The following is a 19,650-nucleotide window of genomic DNA, read 5'->3' as shown; positions in this document are numbered from 1 at the left end:
CTACTGTTTTCATAAGAAAAAACACAACTTTATGTTATAGCTCAGCATATAAACCTATAGGAAAAAATAATAGTACACCACTGGATTGCTATCAAAAAAGTGTAGTAAAATGAATAGTACATTCATTTTTCTCTATCTGGTCGGGTTAAAAAGTTGTAGTTCAGGTATCACCAATTTTGCCCACCATGTACATTTGTAAATTTTTGCGAGCATCAAAATAACATTTGCTTCGTTTTATCAAAGAATATTCAGTGATACTCTTCGGTTTTGTCTTGTCCTGCGTTGGTATCGGTCACAGACTACAGTAATCTATGATTTCGATCGATCAACGCCAACGGGATCAAAAAATGAACCGGATCATTTACTCAGCTGTCAATTGGGTCAATTAGTCAATTAGTGATTCACACTTCAATTTTTTCTGTACAAAAATCTCGCGAGCATTTTATAGTACTCGAATTACGGAGTACTGTTTAGAGAGGGCTAGGGAGCACAAAAAAGCAGCACTTTAGTACTTAGTTAGGTCTAACGCACACGAACTACAATCGGTTGGCGACTATTTTGTCGGTTGAAATGCAGAACACGTATGTTAATGCGCCAACGCACATGACCGACTTTTAGTCGGGCCTACAAAACAGTCGTAGCACGCTCCAATTTTGCACCCGACACGACTGTCGGTGAAGCAGATGGGCATATAGGTTTCTCTTGTTTCAACGTAAACGAACGACAGTTTAGATGGTTCTTGATCTCTATTCTGTACGGGAGCGTTTTAAATAGTAGGTACACGATCAAAAAAGGATATAGACATTGAAAAATTAATCTGTGAGGTACAGAAGAGTAGACATTTCTATGATACCTCAACAGCAGAGTACTCGAATAAAATACTGAAGAAGAAACTTAGGGAGGAAGTGTCTGTTCAGTTGATTGATGACTGGGATAAATTCAAAAAGGGTATAAAATTGGCTTTTCAATCAATTCGGTACCTCAAATGAACCGCAAAACATCTCAATCTCAACGTATTCCTATCCAATTTCTGTTACAAGCACCGACTGAATGATCGTTCGTGTGCGTTGACCACCGATTTTATTGGTCGTCCGTGTGCGTTGACCTCCTACAAAATAGTCGTTCACCGATTGTCGTTCGTGTACGTTAGACCTTATCCGCAGAAGTACTCGTGAGCACTTTAGAGTTCTCGAATTACGAAGCACCGTTTTTAGAGAGTGCTCGGGAGCCCAGAAAATGAACACTTGGTACAATACTTTGACACATTGTTGGAGCTGAGTTCGCAACATTGGTGTGTGGTGAATAGCTCAACACAAGCTTTTCGAAAGACGCGTTTACCGCTGCTACCAGGCAATGCCATAAGATGACAAATTCAAGTTGTTATGGATAACTGCATAAACTATCTATTGGTCGCCACTGCTACTTTGTCCAGTCCTGATGATTATAAATCTTGCCCAGCAACTGAGTCATGTACTTATTCTTTCAACAGGCGCTTATGAACATTTCGCCTCATTTTTATATCTCTTGAACCAAGAATGAAGAATCGAGACCCATGAGATAAAGGGATTCGTTCAAAAGCTTTATCTGGCAAAGGACTTAACTCATACTTATTTAAGCCGAGCCATAAGAGTCCGTTTGAGAGAGAACGTGTATCGTCCACTCAAACTGAAGAATAATAATAAGTACCGGTAATTTTGAATGAATTTCAACTTTTGGATACTTTATAGCCGTTCTTTTATTTTTTCCAGAAATTGACTCACTTGTGTTTCGTTGCTCAGAAGTTGATCCCTGGCTTGTTTGACCATATCCAGACATGTCTGGCAGATGCTGCTGTTATCGGGGGGTAATTGCCTGTGTATCCAGTCAGTTTGTATGCAGTGTTTGGTTGCATGGCAAGAAGCGGCTGAGCTGTAATGAACGAAATGAGATGTGAATATTTAGATTGATATCAGATGAAGGTTCATATATAGATCTAGGCAGTCATTCTGCAAAGGGAATTGATTCGGTTAGGGTTCGATACAGTGAACAAACCTATAGATACATGTTTTAAGTGCGATCCTGGACCTGTCCCACAAGGAATATAATCATTATAAACTGGCATTTAATCATTCCTCTCAATTTCTAAGAATGCGAAGCGCTTCGCTGCTTTTGAATATATTTTTGACATTGTAAACTAAAAATGGAAATTCTCTCAAAAAGGTTTTTTCATTAGTTGAATCCACAAAATTCTATTAGCTTCATTCGAGATATCAATCCAGAACCGATTTCGAATCAATTCAATTACGCAGTCGTGAATGGAGATTTATCAGTTCATACAACACTGATATAAAAAACGTTTAGTCTCAAGTGATACAGAATAGAACCAATTCATATTCATTCATATTATCTTGATTCTCTATAGGTACCGAAGTACCTGTCAGAATTGAAACACACTGAATGGAATAGTTTATTGCCAATTAATTATTTCTCAATAAGGTTGGGATATAGAAATTAAGAATGAAAAATAGTTGATGATTTAAGCTGGAAAAGTGCCATTTGGGGAAAATAATTTTTTCAAATTTTGTGCCACCTAATTTTTGAAACATCTATATTTGTATTATATCATTTGTATTGTATCATTACTATCTGTTTACGTTCTGTCGAGCACGTCTCGGTGATTGATCCTTTTGTTTAGTTTGTTTTCCCGATGATATAAATACTTCGTTTTAAATTATATTCGTGAAGTGAGTTTGAAACTGTAAGTAGGTATACAGTTCATCTTCCTCATTTTTTAACATTGGTGTTATAATTCTCCTACACTGGAGGTTTGTTTACCTCCGTAATACCTTATCGGTTTCGTGGGACATCTGGCTGTGGGAATTCCATTCTAAAGGAGAACATACACTATCCGTCTGTTTTCCTTTTGTCTTCCCTTTTCTCTCCTCGGCCTCTTTTTGTTCGTTTTTTCAAGCCTCCCAGTCGGGCCACTGTGGAGTGAAGACTGTGTCCCTGTATATAGCCCAATCCTTTATATCCCTTCTTCTTCTTCCGCCATGCCTGATTGCGATACATGTACGGGAAGCATCTCTTCTAGATCCCCGGGATTAAAATGCAGTGGTTGCGGGAAATTTTTTCATGCCAAATGCGTGAACCTTTCTAAAGGTGACGTTCCTCGCTTTCAAATGCCTGGGGTTTCTTGGAACTGCGGTGGATGCAGGAGCGGGGGAGATGTGCATAAGCGGCGATCGCTCGCCTTTCCTGTGCATAATGTTGTGGAGGCCTCCCCGGACTCGCTCAGCGTGCTGCAGAATATTCAATCAGAAATGAAGTCCCTTGTTGCTAAATATGAAACTCTTCTTGAATCCGTCAACTTCTGTAGTGACTCCGTCTCTTCGTTTGAGCGCAGCATGTCTGCGATTGATCGAATGATGGTCGATATGGAGCGGATAACCAGAGAAAATATGCAGCTGAAATCTACCGTGAAGGATTTACAGGAGCGCATGGAGGTATTGGAGCAACAGAATAGAGTCAACAACTTGGAGATCTGTGGTGTTCCCGAGAAAGCCAATGAGAACGTTTCTCATATCATATCTAAGGTTGCAGAGGTTATTGGTTGTCCCATTAACTCATCCGATGTGGATAGTTTTTACAGAGTCCCAACATTTGACATTTCTAGACCAAAGCCTATCGTGGTCAAGTTCACATCGAAACAGAAGCGGGATGATTTTCTCGGAGCGTCTAAGACCAAACGCCGTCAGTCACTGACAGTCACAACCTAACAAGGGCTTGAAGATTGAGAATATCTCTGATAATTTATATATTAATGAACACTTGACTGCAAAAAACAAGAAACTTCTGAAAAAGACCAAAGAGGTCACACGCAGCAAAAACTATAAGTTTGCTTGGACACGCAATGGTTTCATCTTCGTTAGAAAGGATGATAGGTCGAGGGTCGTTAGGGTCTCTAGTGAAGAGGATCTATCTAAGATCGTATAAGTCCTCTGAGTTGTAGTCGGTTTTGTATTTGTTGCTTCATTTTCTTTCTGTTTTTTGTTTTCTTTTCATGGGCCTTTCTGTATATTATCAAAATGTACGTGGTACAAAATCTAAATTGTCAGTACTCAACAGAAATTCATCTATGAGTGAATATGATATAATTTGTCTAACGGAAACTTGGCTCGATGATAATATCTTAGACTCTGAGGTACTAAATAACTCCTATAAAGTCTACCGGCGAGATAGAAGGTCTGGCTCGTCGCTCAAGAGTAGGGGGGGTGGTGTTCTAGTGGCAGTCTCGAATAATCTCACGAGTTTTTCTGAGAGCTCCTGGTGCTCAGAAGCTGAGGACATTTGGGTAACTATAGTTCCTGATCGGAGTAGCAAAGCTAGAGTTCACATTGGATGTGCCTACATCCCACCGAGAGACATGGTGGCGTTAACTTCCTTTACAAGTAGCCTATGTGATATAGTTAATAATAATAATTGTAACGATACCTTTGTTATCTGCGGCGACTTCAACTTGCCAGAAATAAAGTGGAATATGAACCCACTAAATTCCTTCTGTATCCAAGTAATGCTAGAGATCCCTGTTCGGCTTCCTTCGTGGACGCCATTTCCCTATCGGGCTTGAATCAGTTCAACAGCTTTGTCAATGTCTCCGGCAATACACTTGACTTAGTTCTTAATAACAATTTCAATATAACCGATTTTCAACTCTCTGAATTCCCTCTAGTTCCTGAAGATCCAAGTCATAATACTTTACAGTTTAATATAAATGTTCCTGTTCAACATAAGAAATGTTTGGGTAATTCACGCAATCGAAATTTCAACCGTGCTGACTTTGGTGCGATAAATGAAGCTCTTGGTGCCATTGATTGGACCAGCGAGTTGTCTTATCAAGATCTAGATACTGCTGTGGATAGATTCTATGAGATTTTGGATGATATATTTGATAGTTCAGTCCCTTCCTATCCCAAATACTGCAGAAAATATCCAACTTGGTACTCCCTAGCTTCAATCAAAACCATAAGGGAAAAGAAAAAATTTCATAAGCGGTGGAAGATGTATGCCAACTCGTTGGATTACGCTACATTCAGGCTTTTGAGGGCTAGAGCCAGGCATCTGATCTCAGAGGATTACAAAAAGTATTTGGCGAGTGTGGAGGGTAGCATTGTGGATGATCCGAAGTTTTTCTGGCGATATGTGGGGAATAAGAAGGGTTCTCCCTGTTTGCCTGATTCTGTCGGTACACCCTGTGGTGTCTCGACTAGCCCGCAGGAAATTTGTAATAAGTTCTCTGATTATTTTGCCTCAGTTTTTCTTCCTTCCTCGGCTATAATCTATAATGAACCTTCTGAAGGGGTTCCTCTGCATTTATCTAATTTCATTATTGAGCGCGATGATATCCGCACTAAGATCACGTCCATGCGCAATGGAAGTCCTGGCCCTGATGGTATTCCTTCCTCTTTCCTGAAAAATTGTTGCGATGCGATTGTTGAACCTCTATTTATTTTATTCAACAAGTCTTTAAAGGATGGTTGCTTCCCTTATAAATGGAAAGTTAGCAGTATCACCCCTATATTCAAATCAGGGAATAAAAATCTTGTTGAGAACTACAGACCTATTTCTAAACTCTGCGCGATTGGTAAGTTGTTTGAGAGCATCGTGACGGATTTCCTTTATTTTGATTTCAAGAATATATTGAACACCGAACAACATGGTTTCATGAAAAATCGCTCAGTGGAGACTAATATGTCCCTATATGTGGAATATATCTTGGAGAATATGGATTCTGGACTTTCGGTTGGGGCTGTCTATACCGACTTTAGCAAGGCTTTCGATAGAATTGACCACTCCATAATGATTTCTAAGCTTGCTGGGTTTGGTGTGTGTGGGAGTCTTCTCCGGTGGTTTGGGTCCTATTTGACTAATAGACATCAGCGTGTTTGTTTGGGTGGTTTCAGATCTGAAGCGGTTCATATCACATCTGGTGTACCTCAGGGGTCCCACTTAGGCCCATTACTTTTCTTGCTTTTTATTAATGACGTTATTAGATGTTTTAAATTTTGCAGAGTTCTTCTTTATGCCGATGATCTGAAGATGTTTCATTCTATTTCCTGTCCTAATGACACAGTACGTATTCAAGAAGATTTAAATCGATTTGCTGATTTTTGCAAGGAAAACAAGCTTCTTCTAAACCTATCTAAATGCTGCTCTATTACCTTCTCCAGAAAACACGTCCCTGTGCCAGTTACATACCGAATTTTCGGTGAGCCTATTTCTAACGTCAACTCCGTGAAAGATCTGGGTATCACGTTGGACTCCAAATTGCTCTTCGATCAGCATATCTTTAATATTTCGAAAAGGGCCAACCGGATGCTTGGTTTCATATTTCGAACATCATTTGAATTCCGGAGTGCCGACGTGGCTCGCACTCTTTTCCTGGCCTACGTCAACAGCATCTTATGTTTTGGGTCTGTTGTGTGGAATCCGCGCTATGGGATTTATATAGATAGACTGGAGGGTGTTCAGAGGAGGTTCGTGAGACATTGCCAGAGACGATTCTTCCCTCTTGTGAATGATACATCTGAAGTTTATCGGAAATTAAACTTTATTCCCCTTGAGCATCGCAGAAGGATAGCTGATGCAATGTTCACTTACAAACTGGTGAACAACAAAATTGATTGTACTCATTTGTCCAACTATGTAAGGTTGGTCGTTCCCTCTTACAACACTCGACACACGGATACATTTTTTACTGATTTTGCGAGTACTTACTATTTTCTTAACTCTCCAATTCACAGATTAATGAAAACATTTAATGAGCTGTCTAAAGTCACTAACATTGATATATTTTCTGACTCTGCCTCTAGGTTTCGGTCCATTCTTGTTGGTTATTTTCGCCGTTGCAACTGCAGTCGTAGTACTGGTTGGTTGAGGTCGCTCAGATGAATTCTTATGTATACCACACTGTTTTGTATAATTTTTGTATAATAATTATATCATTTTCTGTTTAATCATCGATTTATGTGTTCAATTTAGGGCTTGATGTTTATATGTGGATAAATTTTTTTTTTGTAACACTGAATTGTGGACACTGCTTTGGGTTCGTCCTGTTTGTGTCCCGAATTAATAAATAAATAAATAAATAAAAATAAATTTGTCTCAAAAACATTTAACCTTACTTATTGTTTTCTGCTTCCAAATTTGTGAATGAAATTTCAAAATACTGATAAATAGGGTGTTGTTTCGACTAGAAACCTATTCATTATATTCATATTATAAACTGATAATTTCCAGAAAAAATGTTCTTACATTTGAAATGCTGTAAGCAGCTGAAAATTTTTAGGGATTTGGAACATTCAAGCTTTTTAAATGAGCATAATTTTTTTAAGAGCTCAAAAGTTAAATAACCTCTTTCGATATCCAAGACTCGTTTTATCAAAATTGTACAGACGATAAGAAATATATTTTTCTAATTTCAGTACAATTATGATACCTTCACCAATTCACAAACAATAATCCAATATTTGCAGGTGAAACTGAATTGTTATGTCATTTTTGCCTTGGTGGAATTCGAAATTCTCTCTGACTCAGAATTACACCGCAACCCAATATATTCTTCGAAATAGAAAGGATAGAAAGGATCATAACGCAACATGAAAATAAGAAAACAATCCGTCGTCGGCAGAACTGCGATAAGAAAATCGTGAGCTCCGTGATTATTTCTGATTTTATTAATCACTGCGAAACACCGACACCAAGTCATACGGATAACAGAGTCGTCAACAATTGAATAATCATAACTAGAAAACAGCCTACATATCTATTCGAATATAATGAGGATGTATCATAATGAACTCGAAATAAAAAATGGTAAAAACAATTACTTACTGGTACTCGATAATAGTTGTGTACAGAGAATGCGAAACCTTGACCTTCACAACAGAGTATTACTTGAAATGTATTATCGAAATTCATATTTAAATTCATGACATCATAAACTGAACGTTTTTTTCTTCCGATCTAATACGAGCAAAAATAATAATTTCGATTAGCAATAATATGGGTTCATCATTTCAAAATCATATTTAGAATCGAGGAAGCAGAGGCAAGAATCGAGGAAGCAGAGGCAAGAATGGAGGAAGCAGAGGAAACTTCCTGACAAACTCATAAAATTGAGCTCAAAAATCTACCGCTATACGACAAAGATTCTCCTGACTTTAAATTTGCTCTGAAGTTGAAAATTGAGAACTGAAGATTTTTTCATTAATTCTTTAAGTATGGAGTGTTTAGCGTAAGTGGGTCACTTGATTTTTTGAGTAAAATTTAAAAGTGAATCGTCCATATGATATTTTTCACAGCTTATCCAAAATCAGAAAAACTATCACGGTAGAACGGATTTTGAAAAAGTAATGCAATCTGCAGATTGACAAGTTTTCCAAATGCAAATGGTATCCAGATTCAACGTTCATATAATTCAGGGGGTGATTCTGGAGGTCAAAATATAAAGAAAGCTTCATATCAGGTCCTAGAGTCTTTTTAATAAGACGACCTCCAAAATACAATCAATTTGAGACAGCAAAATTTGGCGGATTTAAGTGAAACTCAGTAAATGGAGGGTTTGAATTAACTGAATCGTCCGGCAATAAAAAATTTACCGATTCTCATCAGTGGCGGAGATAATAGGGGGTCTTTCATAATATTACTTTCAATTTTCGAATGAGTGAACTAATCGAAATTTTAATCGAAGAAATAGACTCCTCCAACATTTTGAAGGAAAAAGGTACCTTTCGTAGAAAGCGTTACGGAGAACCATTCTTGAGAAAAAAGAGTGACTTTCTGAAATGCATTTCTAATCTAGCTACGGACTGCTTATCTCGAAAAAGATAATATTTGACATTATCAATATTATTGTGTGGGTGTTTTGTATATTCCTCTGTCTCAAAAATTATCTGAATTGGTAAAAATAGTGACATATTCGAATCATGAAATGGCTGATAGCATTTTATGTGTGGAAAGGCTGATGGAAACTCGCGTGCTGCCAGACGATTGTCCAAAGAAGCGTTTCCTGAACGAGTTCTTCATCGCGAGAAAACTTTGGCGAACATCCACCGGAGATAAGACGTGTACGACGAATTTCGATTAAAAAGAATTTCCAAGAGCATGGTGTGGAAAGTTCCCCAGGAGCAATTACTCTATCGACATGGGCGCCCGCAGGGGGGGGCCAGGGGGAGCCACGGCCCCCCCTGAGATTCTGATAGACACCGTTAGAGAAATTTTTCTTTCAGTAAAACTAATCGTAGATGATATTTCGCCCCACCTGAGAAAAATTTCTGCGGGCGCCCATGTCTATCCATATCACCAGCAAAAAGTTCCAGCCCTAAAACCTTTCCGGCAAGATTAGAATTCTGTTATGAACTGTTAAGACTGAATGCTGACTTTTCGAACAATATTCTGTTCACTGGCGAAGTCGGATTCACGAAAGATGGTGTAGTCAATTTTTATAATACCCACGTTTGGGTAGACCAAAAACGGCCTTCAAGTTTAAATAGAGGTGGTAGAAATTATAAATGACTCATTGATTGGGCCTTATGTGCTTCTAAATCCAAATCTTTTGCAGAAAGCTATTTGTATTTTTTACAACATATTTTACCAAACTTGATGGATGATGTCCCAGGCTGAGCATGGTGGAGGACCTGCGCATTTCTTTCGAGAGCAAGGGAACATTTTGGATCGAGTTTATAGTCAGAGATAGATTTGCCGAGGAATTGGAGCGACGTATTATGAATGGTTGCGAACAAATTAGAAATTCAAGTAAAACTTGAATAGAATAAGAAATATTCCAGCGATTCGTGCTAGGGTGCGAAGGTCGATGCGAATGACATGCTGTAGAAGTGTAGAGTGTAGACTACTGTAGAGAGCTGATTTTATTTTGTTCACAATATTATTACGTCAATATTGGCATTCGAATAGCTTGATTGTGTACCATTTTTTACGGATCCTGTTTGGATTTATACAGAGTGTTCTCAAAGGTTAGGCTTTTTTTTGACAGGTAATAGAACTCCTCAAAATAATTCGTGGTACCAAAAATCGTTTATATGAAATATTCACCAGGGCTGAGTATTTCGAAACCAAAATTACTCGAAAATATGAGAAATTCCCGCTCCAGATCTGCATGCCCACTCAAGGTATGGTTTCGGTAGTGCTTCAGATACAATGCTACAGAATGTGACTGCAGCTTGGTAATTGCATATGAGTAGTCACATTCTGCAGTAATGATTTTTGTGAGTGTCACACAGTAGTTGAAAAATGTCTCACGTTTTCTCAAACAATGAACTTGTTCACATGATTTTAATTTATGGTGAATCCAAACAGAGTGCCAATGCGGCGTGCAGGTTGTACAGAAGACGATTTCCGTCAAGAAATCACCTTACTCCTCGGATGTTCATAAACTTGGTGCAGATATGTAGGGATACTGGACGTTTGCACGAATCCCGGGGTTGACAGGCCTGTAACATCACAAATGACCGAAATCGAGGAGCAGATTCTGGACATAGTTGAGGAACAGCCGACAACAAGTACTAGATCCACAGCCAGGGTCGTCGGAGTGAGCCACAGTAGGGTTTGGAAGACACCAAGACAAGATTGTACCCCTACCATTTCCAGAAAGTTCAAACACTTCAACCAGAAGAGTATTCTCGAAAAAAATAATTCTGCCTTTGGCTTTCTAACAACATCTATTCTGTTTACTGTCGAAGCTACTTCTACAAGAAACGCAGTAAACAATTTCCACAATATCCATGTATGGTCTACAGAAAATCCTCACGCTATCAGAAAAACAGATTTTCACCAAAGGTTTTCCTTGAATGTCTGGATCGGACTCCTGTGTAGAATGCTTATTGAGCCATTTTTTCTACCACCACGAATGTCAGGTGAAGACTTCCTCCATTTTCTTCAGAACAATTTGTCAGGATTAGTAGAAGATGTTCCTCTCAATATTCGGCAGAGAATGTTGTTGTTGCTGGATGGAGCACCACCCCACTTTCGAAGAAAGTTCGAAATTATTTAAATAATGTGTTCTCGAATAGGTGGATCCATTTCTTGGCCTGCATGCTACCCGGATCTCAACCCCTGTGATTCTCTTTGAGGTCATTTGAAAACAGTGTACAGTGACGGTGAGGTGGATAGTGCGGACGAACTAAGACAACACATTGAAAATGCCTGTTAAATGATTCGTGGCAAATTGATGTGATAGTTGCTGCATGTAGCCATTCGTTGTCAAAAATTTTCAAATTTGGCATTGTGTACGGAATCTACATTCACTATTTTTAACAAAGATCTAGTTAATGATCCTTCGAAAAGTTCCTGGTTTTGATTTTTCCAAAAAAATATGGTGTATTGAATTGATGTGACCGAAACTTTATAAAAACACATAATTGAAACTATTAACAGATTATATGATTTTTCTGAAGAAAACGTAAAAATCATATAATCTGTTTTTGTGAATGCAGGAAAGCAGAGGAAACAATAAATCATCTGGTCAATAATTATTGTCCCATGTATAAACTTCAGGATGGTTCAAGAGGCTCTACAGGGTGAGTCTGTAAGGCGCCTAGAGATTATTCTGACGTGACGTGAGATCACGTCATAATGCGCATAATTCAAAAATCTAACATACCTTTCAAATTATTCTAACGTGGCGTTGGAATGCACGTCGCACAAAACCCTATGTTAAATTTTTGAATCATGAGTATTATGTGTTGCCAAGTCACGTCAGAGTAACCTCTAAGCACCTTGACGCAAATTTGAACATTTGTTGATCGCATATGATCAGAACGGAATAATTCTTCTCGATTCATTATTATTTTGGATGTTCTGTCGTTACTAGATAATTAGATAGCATAAGAAAATTTCTTCCAGGTATACTCTAGATAGAGACTAGAACCTAGGACGTCGCTACTCAGTGTGGACGTTTGTAACTCCTTACACCCCGTGGGTCTCAGTGACCTCGTTGGACCAAGTCAGCATTTGTGCCATTTCATGCTAAGATAAAAATTTTGATCAAGCTTTACATTTTATACCCGATTGAATTCGAAAAAAGGAATGAATATAACACTAACTGACAACTAGATCTAGAAAGAGTGAATCCATTCGGATGACGGTTATAAATGAATGCATAAAAATATATACACTGTTGTCATTGGTCCCCACTCAAGTAGAGAAGAAAGAACATATTGAGGTTCCTTTTATTGTTTTTTCATTATTATGGTACGTTAGAATTGGAAAATTTGAGCTAGCCGGGGTTCTAGCGTAAAAAGTCTCTGACCCGTACAAATATTTTCAGTAGATTCTTGAGACCCAAAGAAACATTTTTTTTCTACATTTTTTCTGATTCCTCCCTGATAAAAAGATATAGTCATTTTAAGTTTTCATAATGTGCTGTTCCACCCCTGGAAAAACAAAATTACTTTCAGAATAACTAGCTAAAAACGACGTTTAAGCATCGAATCTCTATGGAAAAAAAAATCGTTTAAGGAATTAATCCCGTTTAATGCCTATGGCCCTAAATCTGCGACACTACACATCTGCGGATCTTTTAAACATTGTTGTATTCAATTTCAAATTTCACAGATACTTTTCAAATATTGAACATCACATTACTCGAAACAGTGCATTATGCGAGAAAATAGGAAAAATACTTCTATTTTACAAAACGTTCAAATACTTATTTGTACTTCACGAATAATACTACTAAATAATACCCGTAATAAACCCCTCTATGAGAAAAAAATACGTTAGTTTTCGAAATAAGACCGCTAATTGTTATCATTTGTTTATTGAATCTTATCCAGAACAGTTGGAATTGTAAGTAATGATAATTAACAATCAGGGTAATGGTCAGAGGTTACTGATAGAACTATTATAGCTCATTTTCGCAGAAACAAATAAGATTTCATGAAGTCGAGGAAGTCATGACCAATCCACTCAACACACAAGAAATAGAGCAAATCGATTTATCCATTTAGAGATTCATTTATCGCTGTTCTTCCGATATTCTTCAGAGAAATTATTAGGAATTCTCGGAACAGATAGTTAGTATTGCATGATAAAATAAATGTCTTATAAGAAAAGAACCATGTATGGATGCAGCAAAAATTAATGAGATTCCATTGTATTTCAAAAGTATGTGAAATTTGAATTTAAATTTTTTTTTCAAATCACTAAAATCCCAATTCCGAAAATATTACAAATCGATGTCGTTCAGCGTTCTCTAGATTCGAGGTAGACAAGGTCTAGTACAGGATTCTATAGTCATGAGGAGTTGAGTAAATATTTAACTGGTTTCTTCATGAAAAAAGTATGTCAAGTTCTTCATTAAATTTTCACAAAGTCGAGGCTTCACAATAAGTTCTTTCCACCTTAAAGAGCTGCAAATTCTGGTTGCAACACAAATCTTTTCTTGTGGTGTGTGTAGGGTGTTCAAAAGCACAATTTAATATTATTGTCATATACAATGGTATATACAGGGTCTTCTAAAACGAAGATATAGACCAGTTAAAGTTACACTTTTTTGAATGTAACGCTCTGTATTTCAACTCAAAAATGGAATGACAAGCTTAAATTATGATGATTATCTTCAGAGATCACTTTATACCTTAGAAAGACCATTCACGAGATAATGGCGGAAATGGTTTATTAGTTTTTAATTAAAAATCGAAAATTGCTCAGAAACTGTCAGGTCTAGATGTAGAAAAATTTTATGAAGATAGTTTCGAAATTAATTTTTACGCTCGACGAGATATAGAAATACCGGGTGTGCCATTTGAAATAAGAAAGTTTTCGACGATTATTTGTAGTTGATGTTTGAGAATTAATTATGATCACTCTGTATATTCCAGAGTTGAAATTTTCTCTTATATGTAGGAGTAGCCAACTTGTCTACTCGAAAAAATTCTGTCTGTATCGCTGACGTAACTAGTTTCTTCATTAATTGCTATTTGAAAAAACTCTATATTTTCGATTTTTCGCCATCATCTCGTAAAGGGTGCTTCTAGGGTACAAAGTAATCTGAAGAAACTCATCATAACTTGAGCTTGCCATTCCATTTTTGAGGTCAAATATAGGGTGTTACATTTGAAAAAGTACAACTTTGGTCTATATCTTTGTTTTCGAACAGCCTGTATATATGACAATAATTTTAAATTGTGCTTTGGGACATCTTACACACACTACAAGAAAAGATTTTCGAAATATCTTCATTTACTGCCTCAAAATGAGCGCCGCGTCTGGGTTGGGCCACCCGGTATAAGTCATTATCCCCCGAATCCCCTAATCTCACTATATCGGGAACTCCGTACTTTTAGAAAAAAAAGCAAAAAAGTATAACTTTCAGTTTTCGTTTTTACTTGGGGGAAAAATTAATTCAAGTGTGTAATGATATGTTTAAAGATCTTAGATTTGAAGAAAATTATTTTAATAAAACGTCAAAAGTTTCGGTCAAATTCGTTTCCAGAGCCCCATCTTCAGGGCTCTGGAAACGAATAATATAAAACTGAAGGCATAATAATTAGCCTCCTATAGTAAAGTACAAATCGAACTCAAAGGTTCTCGACTATGAACTACTTTTTTTAAATATTGCCAACTTTCTACCACTTCTGGCTAAGTAGCTGGCAACATTGTTATTTTATATGGCAATTCGCATTTTTGATGCCACTTTCAGATTCCTTTTTGAAAATAATTAAACAATATCCATCTTGGATAGCTTTTGAAATATTTCCACTTATCTCAATAAACTACAACGTTTAAATAAATTATATTTTTCCATATAACGTGTTGTTTTCAACTGGAATTCTCCTTCAGATATCATTGTGTTATTGAATTAAATAGGGATCAAACACTCAATACCAATATTCAATCTAGTCGATTTTTTTTATTGATATGACATTTTCCTATACCTAATTTTGAACTGAGTTCAGTTAATTATTGTATTTTATTACTCGAAGCTGTTCTCTGTAATGGAATAATTCGTGAACAAATTTAAAATACTTCAGGAAAAGCTTAGACCAAAATCATTATCTTTTTAATGGTTTGTTGCATTTCAACACACGAATTTGATACTTTTCAAATTATTTGCAATACTTTTGTCCCTTTAAAAGAAAGACCCGGTATAGGCGCCCACTGGTTGCCTTTGTGTACAAGTGATAAGGTAGGATGTAAATTTTATCACTGGCCATTGAGAATTTTCAGAATATTACAGATAGCTAGCCTAATGGAATGCAGTTCAATTAGAGATATGTAGAATGTATACAGTAGAGAATGGTCTGTGGGTAAAAACAAACAATGTCATATCTCTGTAAAAGTACTAGTAGTTTGATAGAAATTTCCAGTTTGAATATGTTTTCTTTAAAAAGAAATCACTGGAAATTTCGAAGAAATAAATTGATTGTTGAATTGCAGCAATCGCATAACATTGAAATATACCTACATTATCTGAAAAACACTGTCAATATAAGATGGTAACTTAATGGTATTCGAAATTCCTAATGTTTGAAGATGTTCGTCTCGATACAGGGAAACATTTATGCGACCATTCTAACTTTAATTTTTTTTTTATATCTGTATCAGCTCGAAAAACGTTGCATAAGGAAAATAGTAATTCTGAGAGATGATATTTGACATTTTGGGATTTTACATTTTATAGTATGGTAATGGTAATTCATGAACATGGTGAAAATGTTGTTTAAAGTTTGAAAAAGGTTCTGTTAGAGATAAAAATATATTTAAATGAGAATTCTGAATCTCAATAAGAAAATTTATCAACCTGGGGGTTAAATTGAGATTTACAAAGTTATTGAATTGTAATAAAGGTTTTCCTGTAATGATGCAAACATCCATAGCACATTAATCTAAAAATGGATGGTCCACCACCAGTTCAAATTGGGTTTAACCAACAGACATATTTATGATGATTTCTCAAAAAATATTATTTAAAATTTATTCATCACATGTAAATTGGTGAAAAAACCCAAGAGATATCCTTCATTCAGAGTAGAAAACGTAAAAATTAAATTGTGCTTATAAAGGTATGATTTTCAAATCTACAAATTTATGAATAGCTTGTCAAGTTTTAGATCACTTAAACAGAAAATTAACATTATAAATTGAATAATTTCCCAAGAAAAGTTTGTGGCTAATGAAGTAATATCTTGGTAATATGTTATTTGATAAAATACATTTTATCAACTTATAATGAAAAGTATTGAATTTACTTCATAGAAGGAAAAATAGAAATTTGCAAGCGGAGCTTACAGAAGAGAATGAAAATTCTTCTCATTTCAAAATAAATTGAATCTTCAAACTTCTGAAATATATGTAATAATTTTCACATATTTCTCATTTCATGAGAAATATTCAAAGTTGTTCTAAGGAAAATGGAAAGAAACATAAAATGTGTTCCCCTCTTTCTCAATTACACTTGCACATTTTAAAAAAGATGATCAACTAGCATTGTATCTCTCCAAGAAATAAGGGGATTCCCCTGCACCAAGAGGCATTACATATATGAAATCCAATCAGCATTCACCTTTTTTCTAAGAGAAAACTTACGTCAAATTCTTACACCAGTAGGAAGGACCCCAAGTGCATTCTTTCGCTCCAAGGAGAGGAGATTCTATCCTTGAAGATTGAGCAAGTGCTGAAAATACAAAAAAAAACATTCAGTAATTATTTTATTTTGAGATGTTGGAAAAACTTCACTGAATGTGTTGTTGATTCAAAAATATCCTACAAGGACTGCAAATGAATAGAAATACGCAACTAAATTTGGATCTCAATGAAAAATAATAACGAGGAATGACAATAAAATTTTATTCTCTTGAATAGCCTTGAGCCGAGCAAACAAAGGAAGATTCAACTTTTTAGCAAATTTGAAACTCACCCAAACACACAACGACGAAGATGAAAACCTTCATCTTGATCTTCAAATTTTTTTATCGATGCGGAGTTGAATGTCTTCACTGCTACACAACAGATTTTGAATAATAAATACTTTAGCTCTGTACTTCCAACGATTAACACAAATAAAACCAATTCAAATTGCGCTGCGCATTGTATCAATCACGTGACTCATAACTTCTGAAAAAGAAGGTCCAATATAATGTGCAATGAAATTTATATAAAGGTACATAGTTAAACTATTTACCAATCAGTATTTATAAATGTAACTACCCTTTTGTCAACAGCAATCACCAGCTGAAAATGACAGGACAATAACAATTTGTGGATTAGACCGTGAATATTGAAAATCATGCAAATTTTATACCGTGAAATGTTAGGCTGTACAAAATTCAGCGATGTCGTATTTAAGGTTGCCTGCAACAGTGCTCTAAGGGTGATATTTTCGCATTGATACGATTTATAGAACGCTAGTGTATACAATCATTTTCGAAAAGTTGTCGTTATACTTAGTTACAATGACGGTAGGTAGGTACACAGCTGCATAAATAAAAGAGTAGAAGCACAGCAGAGATAGGCAAAGATTAGGGAAAAATGCATACAAAATGATGATACAGTTTTGTTTCTCAATTGTAAATTTTTAATATTCGCAATAACAACATTTCGGTAGAGAGAGTTGATATTTATTTTTGGATTGGATCATTGTTCATCAGTATTATAAGCTGAAAATTGAATCAGACTACAAAAATAAGACATACTAGAAGGATAGGAGACCCAAGAGGCCAAAATCACTACTCTTCGCTATATTGATGTGAATCGTTACTCTCCACCGCTGACTGACCACTCACTTCACTTTCGTCAAATTGACGACTCACGATCACATTTGCGTTTGCTAAACGTCAAGAATATCGAATTTCTGAAACTTTTCTCTTATTTCAGATATGGCTTCTGAGCCCTGGCCGTACCCAGCGCTGGATTGGGTCAGAGTGATTGAAACTGAAACTGATATTTCTGAACATCAAAATTACTCGAAAACGGTGCATTATACGAGAAAATATAAAATAATTATTTAATCAACTAGTTTTTATTAATTTTTTCATTTATTGCCCAATATAAAATCTACACGTATACGTAAAAGGTATTAAGTAATTGTGCTGGCTGTAACAAGACGGGATGGAAAAGAGAGTGAAATGTCCAGTGACACTTCTACTCAATTAGGATTTCAGAGCGGGAGATCTTCAGGTCATGTCTTCTGCAGTCTTCTGATGCTTGGTCCTTTCTTGTAAAGGTTTTCTATTAACTCGTTAGAGTGTCCCTGTAGTCTACCCTGGTAGTTAGTGGAGGTGGATTGTATGACTTTTGATATGAATGGTATTTGAAGATCTACATGTATCCTTTGGTTGGTGACATAACATGGAGCATTGACTATCAATCGAAGGGTTTTGAAACCTTTGGATGGAGTTTCTTATGGATGGCTTTGCACAGCCCCACATTTGTATACCATAGGTCCAGGTTCAGAGGGGTTTAAGAGTTACCTCATGCAGTAGGATTTTGTTCTGGATCGTCAATTTTGATCTTCTTCCCATAAGCCAGTGCATTTTCTGAACTTTCATGTCTAGCTGTTTTCTTTTGGCTTCTATATGTTTCCGCAATGTAAGTCGCTGGTCCAGGTGCAGTCCGAGATATTTGACATTTTGCCTCATAGGTATAACAACTCCGTTCAATATAAGGCTGGAAGGTATTGATGCGTGTGGTAAAAACTACTTGGGTCGATTTATTGTGATTTAATGTCATCCTCCAAGTTTTATACCAATTGTTCAATTTATCGAAGTGTTCTTGGACCTTTCTGGTGAAGATATCTGGATCTTCGTCGTAGGCTAATATTGCTACGTCATCTGCAAATGCTGCAATGGTTGTATCACAAGCTTCTGGCATATCGGCGGTGTAAAAGTAAATGAAGCTATGGTCCCAGTACACTGCCTTGGGGTACACCAGATTTGATGCAGTGACAGTTTGACAGACAGTCTTTGTATCTGACCGAAAAGTTTCTGTTAGTGAGGTATGACCTCAGGATAAAGTAGTACTTGTTATCAAGGATTTTTTTGATCTTATATGATAACCCCACATTCGCATGCCATATCTTATCGAATGCCTTTGAGATATCCAGGAAGACACCATTACAGAAGTGAGTTTCAAATAACATTGACCATTCTGCAGTGGCGGCTCGAGCATATTTATCGTGGGTCGGCAGATATATATATATATATATATTTTTTTTAATATTTTCTATACCTATGTATTATGCAGATTTCCACATCACCATGGGGTACTGCACTCGGTGCGTTAGTTTTTCGTAGTGAAGTTTCGCCAAAATTTTTGTTTCTGTTTCAATAGTCTCTGAAGATAATCCGGAAAATGAAAAATGATTGAGAAGGACCTATTTTAGCCCTGCATACCACTTACAAATATGAAAATAAGAACCGAAAATATATATAACAAATAAAAATACTCTAAAAATGCTTATCCATAAAATAAAATTGGAAAAACAATCAAAAGTGCACTCTAGCGAAATTGAGAATTGCGAGAAATTAACTTCACCTCGAGCGCAAACGATAGAATCGAGATATCCCGAACGATCATTCTTCGAGTTACGGAAGAGAGGCATTCTAGGGACGGCAGGGTCGCTGCCTGCCGGACCTACATGTCCTACACCGT

General features: G+C 36.4%; 1 protein-coding gene across 2 annotated transcripts in view; it reads right to left on the bottom strand.

The window, feature by feature from the left end:
- Positions 1-17,115, bottom strand: part of LOC123318420 (prosaposin) — a 69,850-nt gene extending 52,735 nt beyond the window's left edge. The window contains exons 1-3 of one of the 2 annotated variants that reach the window (XM_044905032.1): positions 16,919-17,115; positions 16,588-16,675; positions 1,761-1,908 (exon numbers count right to left, since the gene is read on the bottom strand). In XM_044905032.1, coding sequence (XP_044760967.1) covers positions 1,761-1,908; positions 16,588-16,675; positions 16,919-16,952 — 270 coding nt within the window. In that variant the 5' untranslated portion in view covers positions 16,953-17,115. The remainder of the gene's footprint in view (positions 1-1,760; positions 1,909-16,587; positions 16,676-16,918) is intronic. The other variant, XM_044905033.1, reaches the window with a different exon arrangement.
- Between the last annotated feature and the right edge of the window lie 2,535 nt (positions 17,116-19,650).

Source organism: Coccinella septempunctata, chromosome 8, assembly GCF_907165205.1.
Source record: "Coccinella septempunctata chromosome 8, icCocSept1.1, whole genome shotgun sequence".
NCBI lineage: Eukaryota > Metazoa > Arthropoda > Insecta > Coleoptera > Coccinellidae > Coccinella > Coccinella septempunctata.
Note: the sequence above shows the minus strand (reverse complement) of the source record. Positions and strands in the feature narration are given on the sequence as shown.